General features: G+C 40.1%; 1 protein-coding gene across 5 annotated transcripts in view; it reads left to right on the top strand.

The window, feature by feature from the left end:
* Nucleotides 1–21,880, top strand: part of FMN1 (formin 1) — a 447,127-nt gene that overhangs the window by 257,797 nt on the left and 167,450 nt on the right. For 4 of the 5 annotated variants that reach the window (XM_059056125.2, XM_067028906.1, XM_067028907.1 and 1 more), the window contains one exon: nt 9,460–9,547. The exons of the other annotated variant lie outside the window; for it this stretch is intronic. In XM_059056125.2, the coding sequence (XP_058912108.1) occupies nt 9,460–9,547 (88 nt within the window). The remainder of the gene's footprint in view (nt 1–9,459; nt 9,548–21,880) is intronic. 5 annotated transcript variants of the gene reach the window in all.

Genomic DNA, 21,880 nt, shown 5'->3' on the forward strand with positions numbered 1-21,880 from the left:
ACATCGGAGTTTGCATATTGTGAGTGTTGCTCAATTGGACTGACTGTGTCTCAGCATTGGTGTGGGATGATAGTCAGGGCAGGCCTAGAAATAGAAGGCTGGTCTCCTGATTTTTCTCTTAACAACCCGTCACCAGATGATGATGCCTGTCCCTTTCCATAGCTGGTCAAGGGAATATGACAGCTCAGAAGGCTCAAGCTAAAAGCTAGAGGGCAGGACCATTGTATTTATGGCTCTGGTTCTTAGTTTTATTTGTATTTCTACTTAGATTGTTACATTGCTGGGAACCTTTGACTTGGGCCAGACAACTTTAAAAATTTGTTAAAATAACACAGGATAATAACAATGAGAATGCTTAAAGAATGGGTTGGTTCTGATTAATTAAATTTGAAGTTAATAAATGATTTGATATGTTATGAGTTTTTTTGTATTTAAAGTCCTGTGGTTATTTTTTAAATGTATTCAGTAGAAAAGTTCTACTATAAAAAAGGCAGGCTATTAAATATCTGACAGCCTCAGGCAATTTAGGATTCTAAAAGTTTTCCAGGTAATCATTACGATCGCCAGTCTTCACTGTTCAGTAATGCAAATAGGGAAGGTATAGTTGATTGTGATTTCTTTCAAGCCCATGATATTTTAGAGAAACTAGTGAATTGGGAAGAATACCCAAGATTAGTTTATCTTCCTTTCATATTTTCTTTCTCTTCAGAGAGGAATTTTGAAGTTGACTTTATCTGTCTAGAAGTTAGCTTAGCAAGAATGCGTATGATACAATAAAAGAAAAACAAGAGGAATTTTCAGTTAGTGGAAGGTTCTCCATAAATTGCATCTGGTTATTTGAAACTTGACCATGATTCTAAAAAAGAATATTTTAAAAGCAGTGTAATAATTATTGGTTGATAACTAACTGAACATCTTAAAAAAACAACAACAAAAAAAACCCCTTTGTCCTCCCTCTTTCTTTTCCTTGTTTGTTCTCTGCATCAGTTTTCTCAATCTTGTCTTTTTTCCTCTATGTTTTCTTCCTACCTACTCTGCTATGAAGGTAAATGCCTCAGATAATAGGTAAAAATCTGGGTAAGGAGTAATGACATTTGATCACAAATATCAGAAAAGAGAATTGGGTTAGAACAAAGTGTGCTTCTAGTTCTGTGCCCCTTGCTTTAATGCCCTAGCAGTGAGGTGACTGCACCGACTTTACAGGACTCCTGAGCCTATAGTATTGTTACCTTTCTGGAAATCCACAGGGGGCCACTAAAGGAATAAAAGTTTACAATATTATGGTGCTCACTGCCCCCAGTTCACAACTGTCCATTTGGATTGGCTCGTGTGCAGAGGCACATAAAACCTTAGTAGGGGCGCAGTAAAAGGTAGTTCCCTAACCCCTTCTTCCCTTAGAAAATGTCTCTTATCCACAGCAATCTCTGTGTAAGTCTCTCTTCCTGCTGTTCAGCTGTGTCATTATTTAAATTTCTTTGCATTGAACCAGCCCAATAGATAGTCATTGGAAAACAGCAAAAAGGATTCAAAGACGGTTCACAAGAACATGTGACCAGTAATCAGACGGTTAGCCTTACTATTAAATCATTAAAAATGCCAAATAGTGAAAAAACATTTTATCTATCACATTGGCCAACATTTTTAAAATTGATAATACTCAGAGTGGGTGAGGGAACAGGAAAACTGTCACTCTTAAATACTTGGCAGGAGTATACATTGATGGCACCTATTAGAAACAATTTGACAATATTTATCAGAATGTAAAATGAACATGCTCTTTGAACCATTTCTATAAGTCTATCCTATAGAAATACAACCTCAAGTGACCTCAGGAATGATCTGAATATATACTGAAGTCTTGGACGGGACTTTTTAGCTGACTGAACTCCCACTGAGTCTGTTTATTAAGTCTAATGTGTTGTTTTCCTCCGTGTTTTTTTTTTTTTTTTTTTAGTCATTTTACATATTGGACTTAAGAATATTTTAAAATATGTATTCTCCTCTTTGTGGGTTTTTAACCCCTTTTTTACTTCTGACTTTTTTTTCTTGTAATTTGTTTGGTAGTGTCTTCCACTTCCTAAATTAGAAGCTTTACAAGCTACAGGCACCCTTGTTCTATTGTGCTTTGCTTTATTGTGCTTTGCAGATCCTGCGGCTTTTACAAATTGAAGGTTTGTGGCAACCCTGTGTCGAGCAAGTCTATTGGTGCCATTTTTCCTAACAGCATTACTCATTTCATGTCCAATTTTGGTAATTCTCACAATATTTCAAACTTTTTCATTATTATTATATTTGTTATGGTGATCTGTGATCAGTGATCTTTGATGTAACTATTGTCATTGTTTGGGGATACCATGAACCACGCCCACATAAGATGGGGAACTGAATCAATGTTGGGTGTATTCTGACTGCTCCACCAACCAGCCATTACCCCATTTCTCTCCCTCTCCTCAGACCGCCCTCTTCCCTAAGACTCAACAATATTGAAATTAGGCCAATTAAGAACCCCACAATGTCCTCTAAGCGTTCAAGTGAAAGGAAGATTTACACATCTCTCACTTTAAATCAGGAGCTAGAAATGATTAAGTTTACTGAGGAAGGCATGTCGAAAGCCGAGATATGCCCAAAGCTAAGGTCTTTTGCACCAGTTAACCAAGTTGCGAATGCAAAGGAAAAATTTTTGGAGGAAATTAAAAGTGCTGTTCCAGTGAACACACAGATGATAAGAAAGTGAAACGGTGAAAGTTTTAGTGGTCTAGCTAGATCAAATCAGCTGCAGCATTCCCTTAAGCCAAAGCCTAATCCAGAGCAAGACCCTAACTCTCATCAATTCTAGGAAGGCTGAGAGAGGTGGGAAAGCTGCAGAAGAAGAGTTTGAAGCTAGCAGGGGTTGGTTCATGAAGGTTAAGGAAAGAAGCCATCTCTATAACGTAAAAGTGCAAGGTGAAGTAGCAAGTTATCCAGAAGATCTAGCTAAGATAATTCATAAAGGTGGCTACACTAAACAGATTTCTAGTGTAGCTGAAACAACCTTCTGTTGGAAGAAGATTCCATCTAGGACTTTCATTGCTCGAGAAGGAGAAGTCAAATCCTGGCTTCAAAGGACAGGCTGACTCTCTTGTTAGGGGCTAATGCATCTGGTGACTTGAAGTTGAAGCCAGTGCTTATTCACCCTTCCAAAAATCCTAGGACCCTTAAGAATTGTGCTAATTCTACTCTTCCTGTGCTCTATAAATGGAACAACAAAGCCTGGATCACAGCACATCTGTTTACAACATGGTTAACTGAATATTTTAAGCCCATGTTTGAGGCCTACTGCTCAGGAAAAGGATTCCTTTCAAAATATTACTGCTCATGGACAATGCACCTGGTCACCCAAGAGCTCCGATGGAAATGCACAATGAGATTCATGTTGTTTTCATGCCTGCTAACACAACATCAGTTCTGCAGCCCATGCATCAAGGAGTAATTTTGACTTTCAAGTCTTATTCTTTAAGGAATACATTTTGTAAGGCTATAGCTGCCATAGATAGCGATTCCTCTGATGGATCTGGGAAAAGTCAATTGAAAACCTTCTGGAAAGGATTCACCATTCTAGATGCTATTAAGAACATTGGTGACTCATGCTAAGAGGTCAAAATATCAACATGAGCAGGAGTTTGTAAGAAGTTGATTTCAACCCTCATGGATAACTTTGAGGAGATCACTGAAGATGTGGTGGAAATTGCAGGAGAACTAGAATTAGAAATGGAGCCTGAAGATGTGACTGAATGGCTGCAATCTCATGATAAAACTTGAACAGATGAGGAGTTGCTTCTTCTGGATGAGCAAAGAAAGTGGTTTCTTGAGATGGAGTCTACTCCTGGTGAAGACGCTATGAAGACTGTTGAAATGACCACAAAGGATTTACAATATGACACAAACTTAGTTGCCAAAGTAGCAGCGTGGTGTGAGAGGATTGACTCCAATTTTGAAAGAAGTTCTACTCTGGGTAAAGTGCTATCAAACAGCACTGCCGGCTGCAGAGAAGTTGTCTGTGAAAGGAAGAGTCAATGGATGTGGCAGACTTTATTCCTGTCTTATTTTAAGAAACTGCCATATAGCCACCCCAATCTTCAGCAGCCACCACCATGACTGGTCAGAAGCCATCAACACTGAGGCAAGACACTCCACCAACAATAATATTACCACCTGCTGAAGGGCTCAAGTGGTAGCATTTTTTAGTAATATTTTTTGTAGTAACATTTTGTAGTAATATTATTGAGGTGATCTGGAACCAAACCTGCAGTATCTCCGAGGTATGCCTGTTGTACAGTGCGCAAAACGGGATGGTACTGGTATAAAGACGGACATAGACCAACAGAACAGAGGAGAGAGCTCAGAAATAAACCCACGTGAATGTGGTCAAATGATCATCAACAAGAGTGCCAAGACTAAAAAATGGGGAAAGGATAGTCTCTTCAACAAATGGTGCAGGGAAAACTGGGTATTCAAATGCAAAAGAATGAAATTGGACTGTTATCTTTCAGCATAAACAAAAATCAATTCAGAATAGATTCAAGACTTAAATGTAAGATCTGAAAGTATAAAATTCCTGTGAGAAAACATGAGAAAAGCTTCATAACATTGGTCTTGCTAGTTATTTCCTGGAAATGACACCAAACCACAGGCAACAAAAGCAAAAATAGACGAGTGGAACTATATCAAAATTAAGAAGCATCTACACAGCAAAAGAAACAACCAACAGAATGAAAAGGATATATATGGAATGGGAGAAAATATTTGCAAACCGTATGTCTGATAAAGGGTTAGTATCTCAAAATATGTAAGGAACTCCTACAACTCAGTTTTTATAAACCTGATTTTAAAATGGGCAAGGACATGTATAGACATTTCACCAAAGACCTACAAATGGCCAACAGGTATATGAAAGGATGTTCAACATCACTAACATCAGGGAAATGCAAATCAAAACCACACCTAGCAGGATGGCTGTTATCAAAAACAAAAACATAACAAGTGCTGGTAAAGATGCTGAGAAATTAGAAAAATAGAACTACCTCATTATCCAGCAATTCCACTAGTAGGTATTTATCCAAAAGAATTGAAAACAAGATCTCAAAGAGATATTTGCACTCCCCTGTTCACTGCAGCATTATTCACAATAGCTGAGAAGTAGAAATAAGCTAAATGTTCATTGATGGATATATTTATATATATGCACACACACAATACGCACATTTCAATATATACTCACATATATACACACATATACATACACATATGTATATATGTATATGCGCACATATATATATATACACACAAACACAATGGAATATTATTCAGCCTTAGGAAGGAGATTCTATCACATGCTACAACATGTATGCACCTCGAAGATGTTATTCTAAGTGAAATCAGCCAGTCACAAAAGGACAAATACTGCATGATTCTGTTTACATGAGGTATCTAAAGCTTGTAGAAGCAGAAAGCTGTCCAGGGGCTGGGGGGAGAAGGAAATGGAGTATAGCTGTTCAAGGGGTGTAGAGTTTCCATCCTGTAGGATGAAAAACTTCTAGACATCCGCTGTACAACAGTGTGCATATAGTTAACAGTGATGTACTGTACATTTAAAATGTTGTTAATATGGTAGATTTCATGTTTTCCTTTCTCTCTCTCTCTCTCTCTTTTTAACTGTAGTAAAAGAAACAACCTTTCAGTCATGAAAACAAAAGAAACGACGAGGGCTTAGGGCATATATCCATTCCGTGTTCATTGTGTTCCTACCATTTTAGCTGGTTTTGAGAAACTTGGTGTTATTCCACAATTGAAGAGAGCCTTTTTTTTTTTTTTTTTTTTTTTTTTGCTGTATGCGGGCCTCTCAGTGTTGTGGTCTCTCCCGTTGCAGAACACAGGCTCCGGACGCTCAGGCTCAGCGGGCATGGCTCACGGGCCCAGCCGCTCCGCGGCATGTGGGATCTTCCCGGACTGGGGCACGAACCCGTGTCCCCTGCATCGGCAGGCGGACTCCCAACCACTGTGCCACCAGGGAAGCCCGAGAGACTATTTTTAAAGGTCTAGTTAGAGGTAGACAGAGAATTTGACACAAATAGGGAAGAGAATACAAATGCTCTGACTTGAGCACTGCCTACCCCCTTTTTAGGAAGTAGCACCGCATTTCAGAAAACTCTTAAGGTTTCAGTCCAGCCGAAGGTAACAGACACTTTCTTTCCAAACACTTGCCGTGCCAGGTTATTAAACAGTTGCAAGGATGGTAACATCCTTTCCACAGGGCAGCCTGGTTGAACAATGAAGTGGGGATGGATTTGCTTGTTTTTATTTTTTGTTTTATTTTTATTTTATATTGGAGTATAGTTGATTTACAATATTGTGTTAGTATCAGGTGTACAGCAAAGTGATTCAGTTATATGTACACATATATCCATTCTTTTTCACATTCTTTTCGCATATAGGTTATTATGGAATAGTGAGTAGAGTTCCCTGTTCTATACAGTAGGTCCCTGTTGGTTATCTATTTTACATATAGTAGTGTGTATATGTTAACCCCAAGCTCCTTTGGTGACCATAAGTTTGTTTCCGAAGTCTGTGAGTCCATGTCTGTTTGGTAAATAAGTTCATTTGTATCATTTTAGATTCTACATATAAGTGATATATGTTGTCTTTCTCTGTCTGACTTACTTCAGTTAGTATGGTAATCTCTAGGTCCATCCATGTTGCTGCAAATGGTAGAATTTCATTCTTTTTTACGGCTGAGTAATATTCCATCGTGTATATGTACCACATTCCTCTGTCAGTGGACACTTAGGTTGCTCCCATGTCTTGGCTACTATGAATAGTGCTGCAGTGAACATTGGGGTGTATGTATCTTTTCGAAGTATGGTTTTCTGCAGGTATATGCCTAGGAGTGGGGTTGCTGGGCCATATGGTAGTTCTGTTATTAGGGGGTTTTTTTGTTGTTGTTGTTTTTGCGGTACGCGGGCCTCTCACTGTTGTGGCCTCTCCCGTTACGGAGCAGAGGCTCCGGACACTCAGGCTCAGCGGCCATGGCTCACGGGCCCAGCCACTCCGAGGCATGTGGGATCTTCCCGGACCGGGGCACGAACCCCTGTCCCCTGCATCGGCAGGCGGACTTTCAACCACTGCACCACCAGGGAAGCCCAGGTTTTTTTTTAAGGAACCTCCATACTGTTCAACATAGTGGCTGTACCAATTTACATTCCTACCAACAGTGTAAGAGGGTTCCCTTTTCTTCACACCCTCTCCAGCATTTATTGTTTATAGACTTTTTGATGATGACTGCTTGCTTTTATCCAATGACAGACAGAACCTCAATCTCAGTTTCAGTCCCTCCCTCTCTCTCTGTTCTCTTGTGGTTACCCTCTTGCTTCCTTTTAATTAGCTATTAGAAAACCTTGAATTTGAACCTTGTTTTCCCTGTAGCTAGAATGTGTTACCCAGTGTTTTCAGAACCCTAACTGGATAGCATGGTGAATATTGGTTTGAAGACATTTTTGCAACCCAATTGTCCTCCTGTCATAAATTTGATTCCTGTGCCCGTCTCCTTGACGTTGATGTGTATGCCACGACCAAGCTTGTATCTCAGTCACTATCTTGTTCTTTTAAGGATAAATCTAGTCAATTCCCAAAGCTTTTTTTATTTTGAATTTGCTTTGCAGTTAGTTCAAGTCATGGTTTTCTTCGCCTTTTTAGTTCTTCTCAGCAATTTTAAATCATTAAATTCTACAGAATTTATGATGTCAAGGGCATGAGTCCAGAGCAGTGCCAGGCATGTAACAGATGCACAGCAGATATTTGTTAATGAATGAATGCATGTCTGAATATTTACACAAAGCTTCGGTAGGTTTTTCTTAATTTTGTATTGGACTTTAAAAGTCGTTTCACTTTAAATTTGTGTTCTCTAAGAAAAAGCTAGAAATTGCATTTTTAAGAAGATATTTGATATCCATAATATCTTGTTCCTTTGCTTTCATGTAAAAAATAAATAAAAATACCAAGTACCTTCTTTATTTCTTTTAAAAACTGCAATTCTGTATCCTCCAAGAATCTTTCATTAAGGCTAATGTTGAAATGATTAAACACATTAGGCTGAAAATCAGATTTTCCTTTTATCTTGATGAAAGCTTAGTGTTTACTGTACTTTCAGCCTAACAGTAAGATAAGAGTAGTCATGCTGAGCAGAGAAAGATAAAGGGCTGGCGATAATTGATTCAGCATCAATCAATAGGTAATTAGACAGTTGGACAAATAGACAGTCTTGGTTGGAGCAAGCTCCTGTTATCCCTTATTGTTCAACCAGCAAGCAACTCAGCTAGTTAGTATCAATATAAATGTAGGTGTTACTGTTTAATCTTGTCTTCACTACATTTTTGGTAAGTTTGTGTGTACATAGGTGGGAGAGGAAGCATAGCTCTTTAGTTTGTATTTTACCCAGAAAAGTGCATTAAAAATATAAGATTTGGTGATGTTTTGTGCATATTTCCTATTGATTTGTGTAGCCCTGCCACAAGAGAGAAAAAAAAGATAATTTTTTTCCCTTAGTGACCACTGTGCAATACATTCTTTGGGGCTGATTTGGTTTAGAGAGAGACAGAACTGTGATGAGCTCTCCATGGAATATTCGTAGGGGTTGAAATAATTGGCAATGAGGTATTTGGAGTGTCTAAAAAGATTATAAAAGTTTCTGTATACATATATTATTATAAAAGACCACTTCTAAATAATTTCAAATTAAATCTGTATGTACACAGTATTATTTATATTAATCATAGCACAAATACAGAGCAACCTAACCCTCCTGACTAGGGCCGTTTTATTTGAATAATAAGTCAAGTCTGTGTCAGGAACTGTTTTAGGTGTTTTACCTATATTATGCCATTTAATTTCTAGAATAAATGTACAAACTAAGTACAGTCAGCCCTACTTCATGATGAAAAAGTTGAATTCTTAGAGGTTAAGTCACTTTTCCGAGGCCATATCACTGGTAAACAGTGGAGTCGAGATCTCGATGATATTCGCCCTAAACCACTCAGCAGATGATCCTGCAGCCAAGGAGGCTGGAGGCTGTGAAGTGACTTACGAAGTCCAGCGTGGAAACAGGCCAATGATAAGTGGAAAAGTTGGATAAAAACTTGTACATATGTTGCAATTACAGATTAGTTAAGATGTGTTTGAATAAAAAGGATCAGAGTAAAATAAAGATTTGAGTCTTCGTATTAGATTGGTAGAATTTGGGGTGGTGTTTTTCCTTTATTTTCTAAAATATCTATACTTGTGGATAAGTTATATTCAAATTAAAGTATTAAAACAGAGTGACTGTAGCATCAGTTTAGTTTACCAGACTATCTAAAACTGAAGGTTTTTGGTATGCTTCTGAAAGATTGCCTGGTTGTTTGAGCTTGTGTTAATATTTTAAAATTCCAGATCATCAAGTTATTGGATGGAAAACGATCTCAAACTGTGGGAATCTTGATATCTAGTTTGCATTTAGAAATGAAGGATATCCAGCAGGGTAAGTCTTATTCATCGTTTTTTTTTCCAACTTTAAAATTTTCCAGCTTTTATTGTGAAAAATGTCAAACATATACAAAATTTGAATGCTGCGGTGAATCCCCGTGTACCCTGTACCTAGCTACGAAACCATTAATCCACTCTTGTTTCATCTAAAACACCCTCCTTCTATTAGATTACTATGAAGCAAATCTCAGACATTTTATAATTCATCCTTTAAAATGGTAACACACCACGAAAAGATGGATACTTTAAGCGTAGCTCCAGTGCCATCATCATGCATTTAAAAACATTTGCAATAATTTCTCAATGTCATCAAGTATGTAGTTCTAATATCACTGATTGTCTGTAAATTCGTCCATTCATTTACAGTTAGTTTGAATGAAGATCCAAACAGATTTCATGCATTGCCTTAGATGTGTCCATCTCTCAGGGGTTTCTGGTTTTTTTTTGGCTGCGTTGGGTCTTTGTTGCTGTGTGCCGACTTTTCTCTAGTTGTGGTGAGCGGGGGCTCCTATTCCTTGAGGTGCGTGAGCTTCTCATTGTGGTGGCTTCTCTTGTTTCGGAGCATGGGCTCTATGCATGCGGGCTTCAGTAGTTGCAGCACACGGGCTCAGTAGTTGCAACACACAGGTCCTAGAGCTTGCAGGCTTCAGTAGTTGTGGTGCGTGGGCTCAGTAGTTGCAGCGTGCAGGCTCTAGAGCACAGGCTTAGTAGCTGTGGCACACGAGCTTAGTTGCTCTGCGGCATGTGGGATTTTCCCAGACCAGTGATCGAACTCGTGTCCCCTGCATTGGCAGGCAGATTCTTAACCACTGCGCCACCAGGGAAGTCCCCTCTCAGGGGTTTCTTTGGATCTAGAGGTTTCTATCCTCTATTTTTGTTTTTTTTCGCAATTATTTTTTTGAAGAAGCCAGTTTCTTCAAAAAAGAAGAATATCCTGTGGAATTTCCCACATTTTAGATTTTGCTGTTTGCGTTGCCTGGTTTTTATTATGTTCTTCTGTCCCCTGTGGTTCCTGCAAACTGTTAGTTTGATCTAGAGAGTTAATCTGAGTGGGGGAAGAGTCCTTCACAGATGCTATTGTATACTCTCTCAAGAGGTACATAATATCTGGTGTCTCTCTATGATGTTGGTGGGCACTAATGATCTTTGCCTAGATTCATTATTTCATTAGAAGTTTGCCGAATAATGATCTCCTAATTTGATCTCCTCATTCCCTCATTTCTTCTTCATTTGCAGGAATGATTCTATGGAGAAACACTCTCCTTCTTCATCCACTCAGTTACGTCAGTGTTTCTTAATCCCCTATTTTTCAAATGATGTGATTTCAACTTGGTTTCCTTTGGCTCAGTTTGAAATAAGACATTTAGAGAGGGAATTTTACTTGTATATATTTTTCTTAGGCCCTAGAAAAGTAAAAAACCAAAAACTTTCTGATGTTTTTGAAATCCACGTCTTGCATGAAGACAACACTCCCCCTTTCTCAGTTAAATGTAAATCTTCATTTTGACATGTCACTGATAATATTTTCTGAGTGGTAATACAATCTCTCATAGATGGCTTCAGTAGAATTTAGCTTGGGTGTAACAGGAGACACTCTGAGACCACACTTGCTTTCAGGTTTTAGTTGGTGTTGCCTCAAAGTTATTTTATTCTGAGACACAGCAGAAGACCTCTGTAGGTCCCGAACTGAAAGGCACTTAAGAAACTTTCATACATTATTTTTCCTCTGAAAAAAGCTTTGTTAAGGGCTTAAAAGTTTGCTTTATTACAAACATTTAAAATTCCACATAAAACTAAACATATCCTGAGTCAGATGATAGTCACAGAGTATTCAAATAAGCTTGTCTGTTTTTAATATTTAAGCTTAATAGTAGAACTGAATACATAAGTGTGAATATTAAACCTCAGGCAATGTTGCACTAGTTGATTTGAGTTTGGGGCAGAGGGTGGCTGGCAAGGTCCACCATCAAAATTAGAAAAGGATTCTTCAGTGGCTTTAGGTATTAGATCTTCTAGAATGGACTTTCTGAAATTCACACAGAAAACTGTGATGCTGACACAAATGAAAAATGAAAAAATAAAACCAAAAAAATATCGACAGGGAAGTTTATAATCTTTTGTCAAGGAGAGTCACTTTTTTGATGCAATCATTGAAATACAAAGGAATTTTTCAGGTATAGTGGCAGAGTCTTGTCCTAAACCATGGTACTGTTTATAAGCCTGGTAAAAATCATGTATGCTTGGTTTCATCACCATGACAGGTAGCACTATGGATATGAGCTTCACAATGTCAACAGCACCTTGGACTTTATTCATTTTTTTTAGGCATGTCCTGTTGTAGTACACATCAGATTGCCATATGGATCAGACTCATTCCAGCCATGTGCTATTCCAGTTACCATCTCAGGACTGTAAACCTTCTTCCCATGGCACTCCAACCTTGTTGAGTTGAATGTTCATGGCGACTTGAATAAGATTAGTTCACCGAGACCTCTTCCAATATTCTACTCTGGACAAGAACATGTTTATATGAAGTAGACGTGAACTTACATTTTAGCACTGGAAATGTTGATTGTAGCATCACAGACTTCGAGGACCCATGGACACCACTTTAATTCTTTCTCTTGCTTCAGGGCATCTCTGTTATCCACCACAGAGTTGGCTCCTAAGTTAGAAAAAATTATCTCCATTTCATGTCTTCATTTAGTAATGCATTCCAGATGAATATAGCAATATAACTCGAGCTTAATTTCTCTTTAGAATCATTTGACTGACACTGGCATCTGAAGGTCACTTAGGAGCCCGGGCTGTGTCAGGTACATTTCATTCTGAATCCATGTCTGGTCGTGAATGGAATGCACTTGGCCTTGTGTTGTCATCCTGATGAAAGGACTCCCTGTGTCGACCTTGACCTAAACGTTTGTTTTAATGTAAGAGGGGTAGCTGTCGTGAGATCTGATTGGGGCAGGTCAGCTGGCAGCCAGGCAGGGTCATACAGCATGTCAACCATGGTGAGGTGACCACAGTTGGGAGACTGTTCTTCAGCCTTCTGGTCATATATTCATCTTTGTCAGTGTGCAGAGGTAGGTGCACTAACTTGTCCTTTAGTGCAAACTTACACAGAGCTGATGTATAAACCGGAAAGCTAGTATATTCACTCAGAGAAGATCAGAGAATTTTCCATTGTCGTGACAAAAAATGTTTATCATATCTGTTTATCGTTATGTCCATGTCACTTGTCTCTACTTGGCATTAGATATTTGCTTATGCCATTTTCCCTTTTGCTGGTCACCTTGAAAATAGTTTTGGGTGTTTCAGCCCACAGTTACCTCCCACAGATGGATAATCCAGTTTTTACTTGTTCAGCTCTTGAAAAGCAACCTTATTTTCTTCATTTGTAAGGCGGGCACTTCTCTGTTGTCCATTAGACACTGCCTATAATGTATATTCGAAGTGGAATTTGGGAGCTCAGTATCTCAAGGTCTTCACTGATAGCAAGTAGCAGAGCCAGTGCTTGTTCCTTTATGACATGTAGCATTTCTTTGCTCAGAATTTCTCTGATAATTAAGCATCATTTACCAATAACTGGGCTAATGTATCATATGTAAATGTCATTCAGTAAGTGATTTTTGATTTTAATTTGATTTTAAAGAATAGACTAAGCCTTAGACTAGATGAAATCAGAATGTCTTGAATTCCATTCCAGTGCATTTGGGCAAGACTTCTTCATTCTTCTTTCCCTCCATCCCTCCCTCAGTAAACATGTACTGAATGCCAGTTCTGTTTCAGACACTATGACTGCCACAACATATAAGATCCAGACACTCACATTCTCAAGAGTTCACAGGGTGGTGGGAGAGATGTACAAAGTATCACAAGATCACAGTATAGAGTTTCCTGTGAAATAACAGAGAGCAATATATTGGCTCCTCCTGTAAAACTGAAGATGAGTCTTAGAGGATGAAATGGCGTTCGTCACATAGAGAAGGAGCTTTTCCAACTGAGGAAAGAAGACATGTGGAAAGAGGCATAGCTAGAGTATATAAGTTACATGTGAATGTGGCTTGTTTCAGGGCAAAGTGCTGGAAAGGCAAGTAACATCCAGACCAGGAAGGGCCCTGAATATCATCAGACAAAATTTGAACATTATCCCATCAGTAACAGGGAGACAGAATTTCACATTTAAAAGGGGCAGTGCTGTGATCTGATTTTGAGTGCAGAGATGTCTCTGAGGCCTTGGAAGACTGGCCCCCAAGCCCTTTCGTGCTCTGGCCACAGCCGTACCTCCTCCCTCACTTGGCTGTACTCCCTTCCTCTCTCCCTGCACCTCTAGCCACAGTGGTCCTCTGGTTCCTTAAACAGGCCAAGTGCTTTCCTTCCTCTGTGTCTTTGAAGGCACAGCATGCTTTTCCACCCCGCTCTTTATAGCTTGCTCCTTTTCTTTGCTGGGGTTCAGCCACGCACCTCAAAGAGGCCCTCCCAGATCCTCTTCCCTAATTTAAGTCACCCTAAGTTAATTCTCTCATTTTCTGCACAGCAGCTAATATTTTATTTGTTCATCTACTTCTCACTTACATCCACCACCAGAATATAAGCTCCAAGATGGAGATTGCTCACTGATGTGTCCCTAGCACCTCGTCGTGCCGGGCACCTAGGTGAGGGTCATCAAGTGTCTGTTGAATGAATAGACAAAAACAGTCCTGAAGGTGGCTAGATCTGTTAGAAAGGGGCGGTGATTGTTGACATAATAAGTGACGAAGGCCAAGCTAAGGTTGTGTCTGTGGAAATGTAGAGGAGACCATATACAAGGGATATTTGAAGAGAGGATTGCAACAGTTAGTCCCATCAGATTCACACAGTGATGGAGAAGTCTTACACGTACCTTGGATTGCTGGTTTCAACAAGAATATGAATAATGGTGCCAAAAACATAAAATGGAAATACAGGGGAGAAAGCATGGGTAGAAGCAAAAAGGTCAATTCTGTTTTGGATGATTTGAGTCTGAGATGACTGGTGACATTTCAGCAAAAGTTTTCAATGAGCATCTGAAAATTCTAGCCTGACGCTAAGTAGATAGGGCTGGGTTAGAGATAGACCATCCCCCCAAAGGTAGCCACCCTCATCAGTTTCTCTCTACCCAAATGTTGTGGAACATCTTGTGGGAGAAAGCCAAATCCCTGTACTGACTGAAGTTTAAAAGCACTGCGTGACTAAAGGCAAGACCTTGGTTGTGGAGGAAGAATCGTTTCAGGACACTGATCATAATACCACTGTACTTGTATTTGGTCCGGGAGAGGTTCCGAATAAGTGATTTACTTCTCGCTGGTTTTCCATCTGCTAAACTGGATTACTTATATTTAAAAGCATTTGGCATCCTTGGACACGGTGACTGCCTACATGATTGCAAATTAGTGTTTTCATTCCACGTTAGAGATTTCCTCTTATTCTTTTCCCAGGGGAGATGGAAAATTGCTGTTGACTATTGATATAAACCTCCGTATGTATTGCAACAGACTAAGTGCCAGAAACCTCCTGGCATCTATTTGGAATTTCCCGTACACTCAGAATACATATTTATAATATTTAATCTAACATGAAAATAAAACATTTTTCACTTTAGTTCCTACTAGTCCAGAATCTCAGTTTGGGGGTTCAGCTGCATCAAAGACTATCTTTCTGTTTAGAAATCTCAAATAAAAATGTAAGAGGATTTCAGTTAGTTGTATGCCCAGAGTCTAAAACCCAGATCTGAGAATGCCCACTGGACTTTGCTCCCGTTTGCCTAATAATTTCTGGAAATCTCTGTCAAGGTTTATGCCAATTGTCTAAAACATAATGAATTTCACCAGGCATCTGAAGTTCACCGTGAATTGTCTAGGACTTTCCTGAGGAATATTCTAATTCTAGCCTGGAAGACCTATACTCAAAGACCAAAATTTTTATCGTGCACCCCTGCCAGTAAAAAGTTTTAGAGCATACTTCTCAAGATATGTTTTTAAGAACTTGTACATCATGTAAATGTGTGATAGAACTAATATTCACATTATAAAATGTATGCAAAGATATAAATTAAAATGACATTAATATTTCTAAATATCTTACTGATTTTGATGGCTTTAAGTTCTCAACAGCTAATATCTCAAGGCTCAGTATATAAATAGGGTGAGGCTTATTATTTAAAAATCGTGGACTTAAACTCACATTTCAAACAGTCTCTGGATAAATTCTATTATAATTTATGGAGGTCAACATCTTGGCCAATCCGATTCAACTGTCCTTGCTTCTAATTCATTCTACGACTGATGAAGAACTTGTACTAGCAATCAGAGCCTCTGCTCTGCCATTTTTCTTATCGTTGATGGATTACCTTCAGTCTGGGGTTTCTCTGCAGGAATCTTTTGAAGCCAACTTGTTTATTTTGTCAAGTTTAGTTAAAACCAGATTTTAGAATCAGAAAACGTTATTTAATTGCCCTCTCACCATCACCACCAAATCCCGGTATGTTGAAAGTAAAAGAACAAGTTGAGGAAGGCACGTGTGAAGGAGTTTACCCACCCAAGGTGACAGGTGTTCACGACCTACTGTCGTACCAAAGGAAGGCGCCAGGGTCAAGCAACTTATTAAGCACTGGCAGAGCTCAGTTTTTGGATGAATATAAACAGTAGTTCTAACGCTACTGTATTTCCTTTCCCAGCTTTCTCTTTCTCCCACAAAGTCTAAAACACCTGAGCAGCCAGGGTTCCCACCCACCTCTCTCTGAACCCCTGTGCATTCCTTCACTCTCAGAGCTGAATCCAGAAAGCAGAGGGTGGCATTTCTTTGTACTTTACCTTCAGGCAACTGGCTGAGACCATCCAATCTGCCTGGAATGTAATTTTGGCTTAAAAGAACCAGAACTAATGGAAGAACAGAAGCAGCTTAACCCAAACTGTTTCTCATTCCACTGCCCTACAGAGAATAGAGGGGACGAAGGAGGGGAAGTTCTGTGAATTCTTCGCCTGTGCCTTTCTTTGAGGTTTGAACCATGGACAATTTTAATTGCACCTATAAAATGGCACCTTGCGGCAGAGTACATGCCTGGACTTAGGCAAGAATTGGGATTTTTGCTTTATAAGACTGAGTGATTTGGAGCTTTGGGAACAGATTAGATGTGTCCCTTTTGGGATTGTCATTTCTTTCACCTGCCAAACAGCTCCTGTTTACTGTGTCATTTACACTTGCCTCCTGTTTCCATCAAAGCTCGAGTAAAGGTCTGTACCAACTAACAAGACACACTAGCAAGCATTTGGCAATGTAGATAAGATCGTAAAATATATTCCCTCTATAGTTGCTATTCTTTATGTGTCTGGAGGCAACTTCTGTTTGTGTTTCTTCATTCTCTGTGCCTTCGCTTCCCTTTTTAGTTGGTTCTGGCATGCAGTATAAAATTGCAATTATTAATATCTTTTCAAGAAAATTGGACTTCATATTACTGTAGATTTTCTTCTAAGATAATGCCTTTTCAAGTTCCGGGTTTCTTTTTCCTTTTTTTAGAAATTCTTTTTTGCCATGGGAACCACAGTATTGATTATTGTCAATAGCTGTGAATAGTTAACAAAGATTGAAGTATATGTTAAGATAGCATACTAGAATCGAATTAAGTATTAGCAATAATTAAATAATGGTGAGGTTATGGATTGTACAATACACAAACGACATTTTCGTGGCATGGACAGTCTGTGGTTCCCACTGGGAGGCTGCTGATTGATGTAAAAAGCATGTGATGCCATTCAGAGGCAAAGGTTTCTGTATGGACTGTTGTGGGTAGTTGGTTCACTGATTTTTTTTTAAAGGTGGTGAGAATTTTAGGTGGAGTGAGTATTTCTAGTCTAACACTTATAAAGGCTAAAAGAAGTACAGTGATAGTCCCGTCATCGGTTATGGAACTGAGCTTGGGAAATCCTGCTTTGTGACTCCGTGCCTTAGTTTCATTACCTATAAAACTTGGGACAGCAGTAGCACCCACCTCATATGATTAAATGTAAAACACTTAGAGCAATGCCTGGCTCACAGGAAGCTCCCGATAAAAGGCTAGCTACTAAGTGATTAAGTATTCATCTCCAGTATGGTCTGCCTACTTTCCCACCCTCTGGTGGAGTGCACAGAGATGCCTTTAAGCTGCTTAATAATTGCTGCCCTCAGCATTTCATCTGCATACGTGCATGGAATGAGGCTTGGCCCATACCTGTGTCTGCACAGATGTGCCTGGTGCCAATCCGAGGAGGAACATGGTGGTCAGTAAGGAAAGAGTGAGGTGTATTGAGGAAGGGCTGTAGGAGAGCTATGACGATCATGAAGAGACTTGGGTACAGAGCATTCAGCAGGGCAGGTCCTGTGCAGCTCTTGGCCTGGCCTCTGTGTGGTTCTTCTACCCTCTACACTCCTCTCTGCCCAGCCCCCTTCTTTTCACCTCTTGCCCAGTTTCATCACAAGCTTGGTCTTCCTTCTCAGTGATGGCCTCGTTGTTGGGAGGTGAGGCTGTGGGGAGATATTCCTGCTCTGCCTTCCCTCAGCTTTCAGATTGTACCACAGCCTCCTTCCTTCCATGACCCCACATCCTTGCCTTTCTCTTGAGAGAGGTCAGAGGAGTTGATTTGTGGCAGTTTTGAGGGGTAGATTACCTGAGAGTTTAAAAAACCCAAGGCCTGGGACTTCCATGGTGGTCCAGTGGTTAAGACTCCGTGCTCCCAATACAGGGGGCACGGGTTGATCCTATCCCTGGTTGGGGAACTAAGATCCTGCATGCCGCATGGTGCGGCCAAAAACAAAAAAGAAATAAAATTTAAGACCCAAGGCCTTCCATATTACTTTCCCCATTCCATTCTTTTTTCCTTACAAATTATTTATCAAGCCTGAAAAATATCAGTCATTTGGTCGAAACAGGTGAGTTTTATGTTGGCTACTCAGGAGCTAACAATGTTAACAAAATAATTTCTTTTTCTTTTTTTTCATAAAGATTTATTTTATTTTTTTATTTTTGGCTGCATTGGGTCTTCGTTGTTGCGTGCGGGCTTTCTCTGGTTGCGGCGAGTGGGGGCTACTCTTGGTTGATGTGCGCGGGCTTCTCATTGCGGTGGCTTCTTTTGTTGCAGAGCACGAGCTGTGTAGGCACGTGGGCTTCGGTAGTTGTGGCTCGCGGGCTGTAGAGCGCAGGCTCAGTAGTTGTGGCTCAAAGGCTTAGTTGCTCCTCGGCATGTGGGGTCTTCCCAGACCAGAGCTCGAACCCATGTCCCCTGTGTTGGCAGGAAGATTCTTAACCACTGCACCACCAGGGAAGCCCTAACAAAATAATTTCTATTGATAATCCAATAATCATCTTTGCTTTCTCGGGCTGAGAATAAATCTAGTCCATTTGCAAAGGATTTTTATACACCCACTTGTGAAGAGGTGTCATGTCAACTACTGAAAGACACAGAAAGAAGCATACTACGGGCTAACAGAGGCTGTTTTTAAAACCAACATCAGCCAAAGCCTGGTAAAGCAGCCATCTTTTGGTGACATCTTCCACACCTTGGATGACCAGGTTTACTTTGGCTAATCTAACAGACTAAGGAGTGTGCCTTTCCTACTTCAGTCTGCCATGTGTTTCTTGCCCAAAGATGCTCCTCTGTCAACAAGAACAGCGCCCTTAAATAAGTACTTGTTTTATGCTAATTAGAAGTCCTCCAGAACAGCGAACGCACAGCGAACGCTGTCCTGTGTTTATTTGGACGAGGTGCACTTGGGGATAGAAAAGCGTTCAGGGTTAAAAATGGCTAGAGGGCTGCAAGAATTCTTGCCAGTTCTTTCTCCTTACCCTGGTCTTGTGAAAAGCTGTCTCCAAACCAGAGAGGGAATTTACCTATTGTGTAAGACCCTGACCCCATGCCTGTGCCTTAAGCAGGCACATAGTTTTTATGTGCGCCTGTTAGTTTGAATTTGTGATACTGATCTGCTTTTTGTCCCTGCTGACGGTTATTATATCTTAATGGGCGAAACCCTACTCTAATGATCCTTGTGTATATAATTCTCGGAGTACAGAGCAGGCACCAGAGGACCACATAAAAACGTTTGCCTCAATTTCCCTGCAAAAAAGGAGCCCAGAAACCAGACTTGACCAAGTAACAGATTTTTAAAGGTAAAGGAACCCAATAAAATTACCAGCTTTTCACAGCGTGTGTCTACTTCCTTTCGACATATTGTGAAGTGTAGGTGAAATATGCTAACTGAACTGACAGTGGGAGTGAGCATACCTAAGCAGAGAGGGAGATAAAAGTAAAAGCCACCAGCCATGATTGATACCGCAGAAGCAATGAATTGTTGGGGGTCTCCCTTTGTGGATTTGTCACTTCACCTTTCTGACACCACCTGCAGGAGTGTCGGTGTCATGAGCCCCATACAGATGGAAGCAACAGCTAGAAGTACTTGGAATTACTGTATCAGGGCTTTCAGGCGCACTGGAGAATTGTGTAGGCTGGTATTTGCTTATTCAACTTTTACAGTAAAGAGGGTGTTTGTGAGTGTGTGTGAGAGAACGAGAAACAGAGAGAGTGTGTGTTTACAAGTACAAAGTGGAGGGGGCTACCTGATCCTAGGTAACTCCAAAAATATTTTAATAAAGGACTGATTTCTTTCTACAGTGTAATCTTCAATTAACTAAATGGGTTCATGGGATGCTTCTAAGTTTGATGGTGAGTGCCTTCAAAAATCAATTCTCGGGCTTCCCTGGTGGCGCAGTGGTTGAGAGTCCGCCTGCCGATGCAGGGGATGCGGGTTTGTGCCCCGGTCCAGGAGGATCCCACATGCCGCAGAGCAGCTGGGCCCGTGAGCCATGGCCGCTGAGCCTGTGTGTCCGGAGCCTGTGCTCTGCAGCGGGAGAGGCCAAAACGACTCAATTCTCTAGGGACTTCCCTGGTGGCGCAGTGGTTAAGAATCCTCCTGCCGATACAGGGGACACGGGTTCGATCCCTGGTCTGGGAAGATCCCACATGCTGCAGAGCAACTAAGCCCATGTGCCACAACTACTGAAGACTAGAGCCCGTGCTCTGCAACAAGAGAAGCCACTGCAATGAAGAGTATCCCCTGCTTACCACAACTAGAGAAAGCCTGCACACAGCAATGAAGAGCCAATGCAGCCAAAAATAAATAAATAAAATAAATTAATTAATTTTAAAAAAAAGAATCAATTCTCTAATACATTGTCCCATATTTGGGAGAGTAGCATGCTCAGGTATGGATTCTGGCCCTATGTACGAACTTAAACTATTCATGGTGAATAGGAGGCAGGATTATGCACATGCAAGACAGCTCTCCTATGAGTCACAGGATTTAGACTCTTTTTATGTTTCAGCCCTTTGGCCAATAACCTAACCTTCCCTGGCCACCCTATAAGATAGAAATGATAGAACTCATTTAATTTCCTTAAGGTCTTGGGCTCAACCAGATGATCTCTTCATAGTGCTGCTTCCACCACTGAGTTTTATTTTACTTTTAAGATCCTCATGGAAGAGGAGAAATCTCAGTGGAATACTTGGCATTGGCCCTAAATTAATCTCTTAATCTACTTCTTCCTCTCCCCCATTCCTCCCCCAAGGATGAGATTGGAAGTGTAGCTCGGGGCTAGGAAAGGAATGAGCTTAAAAATCAGGCCAGGGCCTTAGGACTTCACCCAATATTTAAAGGAAAGACATCTGAGGTATTTTAAACATCAAGTAAAATTTTGAGACCTGTGTTTTTAAAAAAAAAAAAATAACTTAGGTGGTACGATGAAGCATAGATTGGTGGGAAAAATGGAAATGAGAGGTAAAAATAGGTTAGCTTTATAAATGGACCCGAAGGTTAGCTTTTTATATTTCCCTTGAGACATTTGATACATTATTTTTTGTAATTAGAGTTTTTGTGCATGTGAGTTTTCTATTAATGCTTCTTGAAGTTGGGTGTCATAGGACCAAAAGGGTTTAAATTGCAACTGCTCCTATCTGAAACATTCCAGAATTCTAGAAAGTTTCATTTATAACACAAACTACTCAGTAATGGCAGTCTTCTTTCTCTGATTCTTTCCAAATGTTAAAGGAGATAAGGCATTAACAAGCATTAAAACACATGCACAGTGTGTATATTTAACATCACAGTAGTCAGTTTGTAGGTACCATTCTGATTTCACACCATGCTTTATACGCTGGGCCAAGCATACATCTTAAGCTCACTTAATGTTTTCAGTAAGTGAAATTAGACCCATTCTGTGGATATGCTGAGGTTCATAGAGCTGAACCTGCCAGGATCACGTAGTAAATTTTGCTCCCTCCACAGC

The sequence above is a fragment of the Kogia breviceps genome, chromosome 3 (assembly GCF_026419965.1).
Source record: "Kogia breviceps isolate mKogBre1 chromosome 3, mKogBre1 haplotype 1, whole genome shotgun sequence".
Lineage (NCBI taxonomy): Eukaryota > Metazoa > Chordata > Mammalia > Artiodactyla > Physeteridae > Kogia > Kogia breviceps.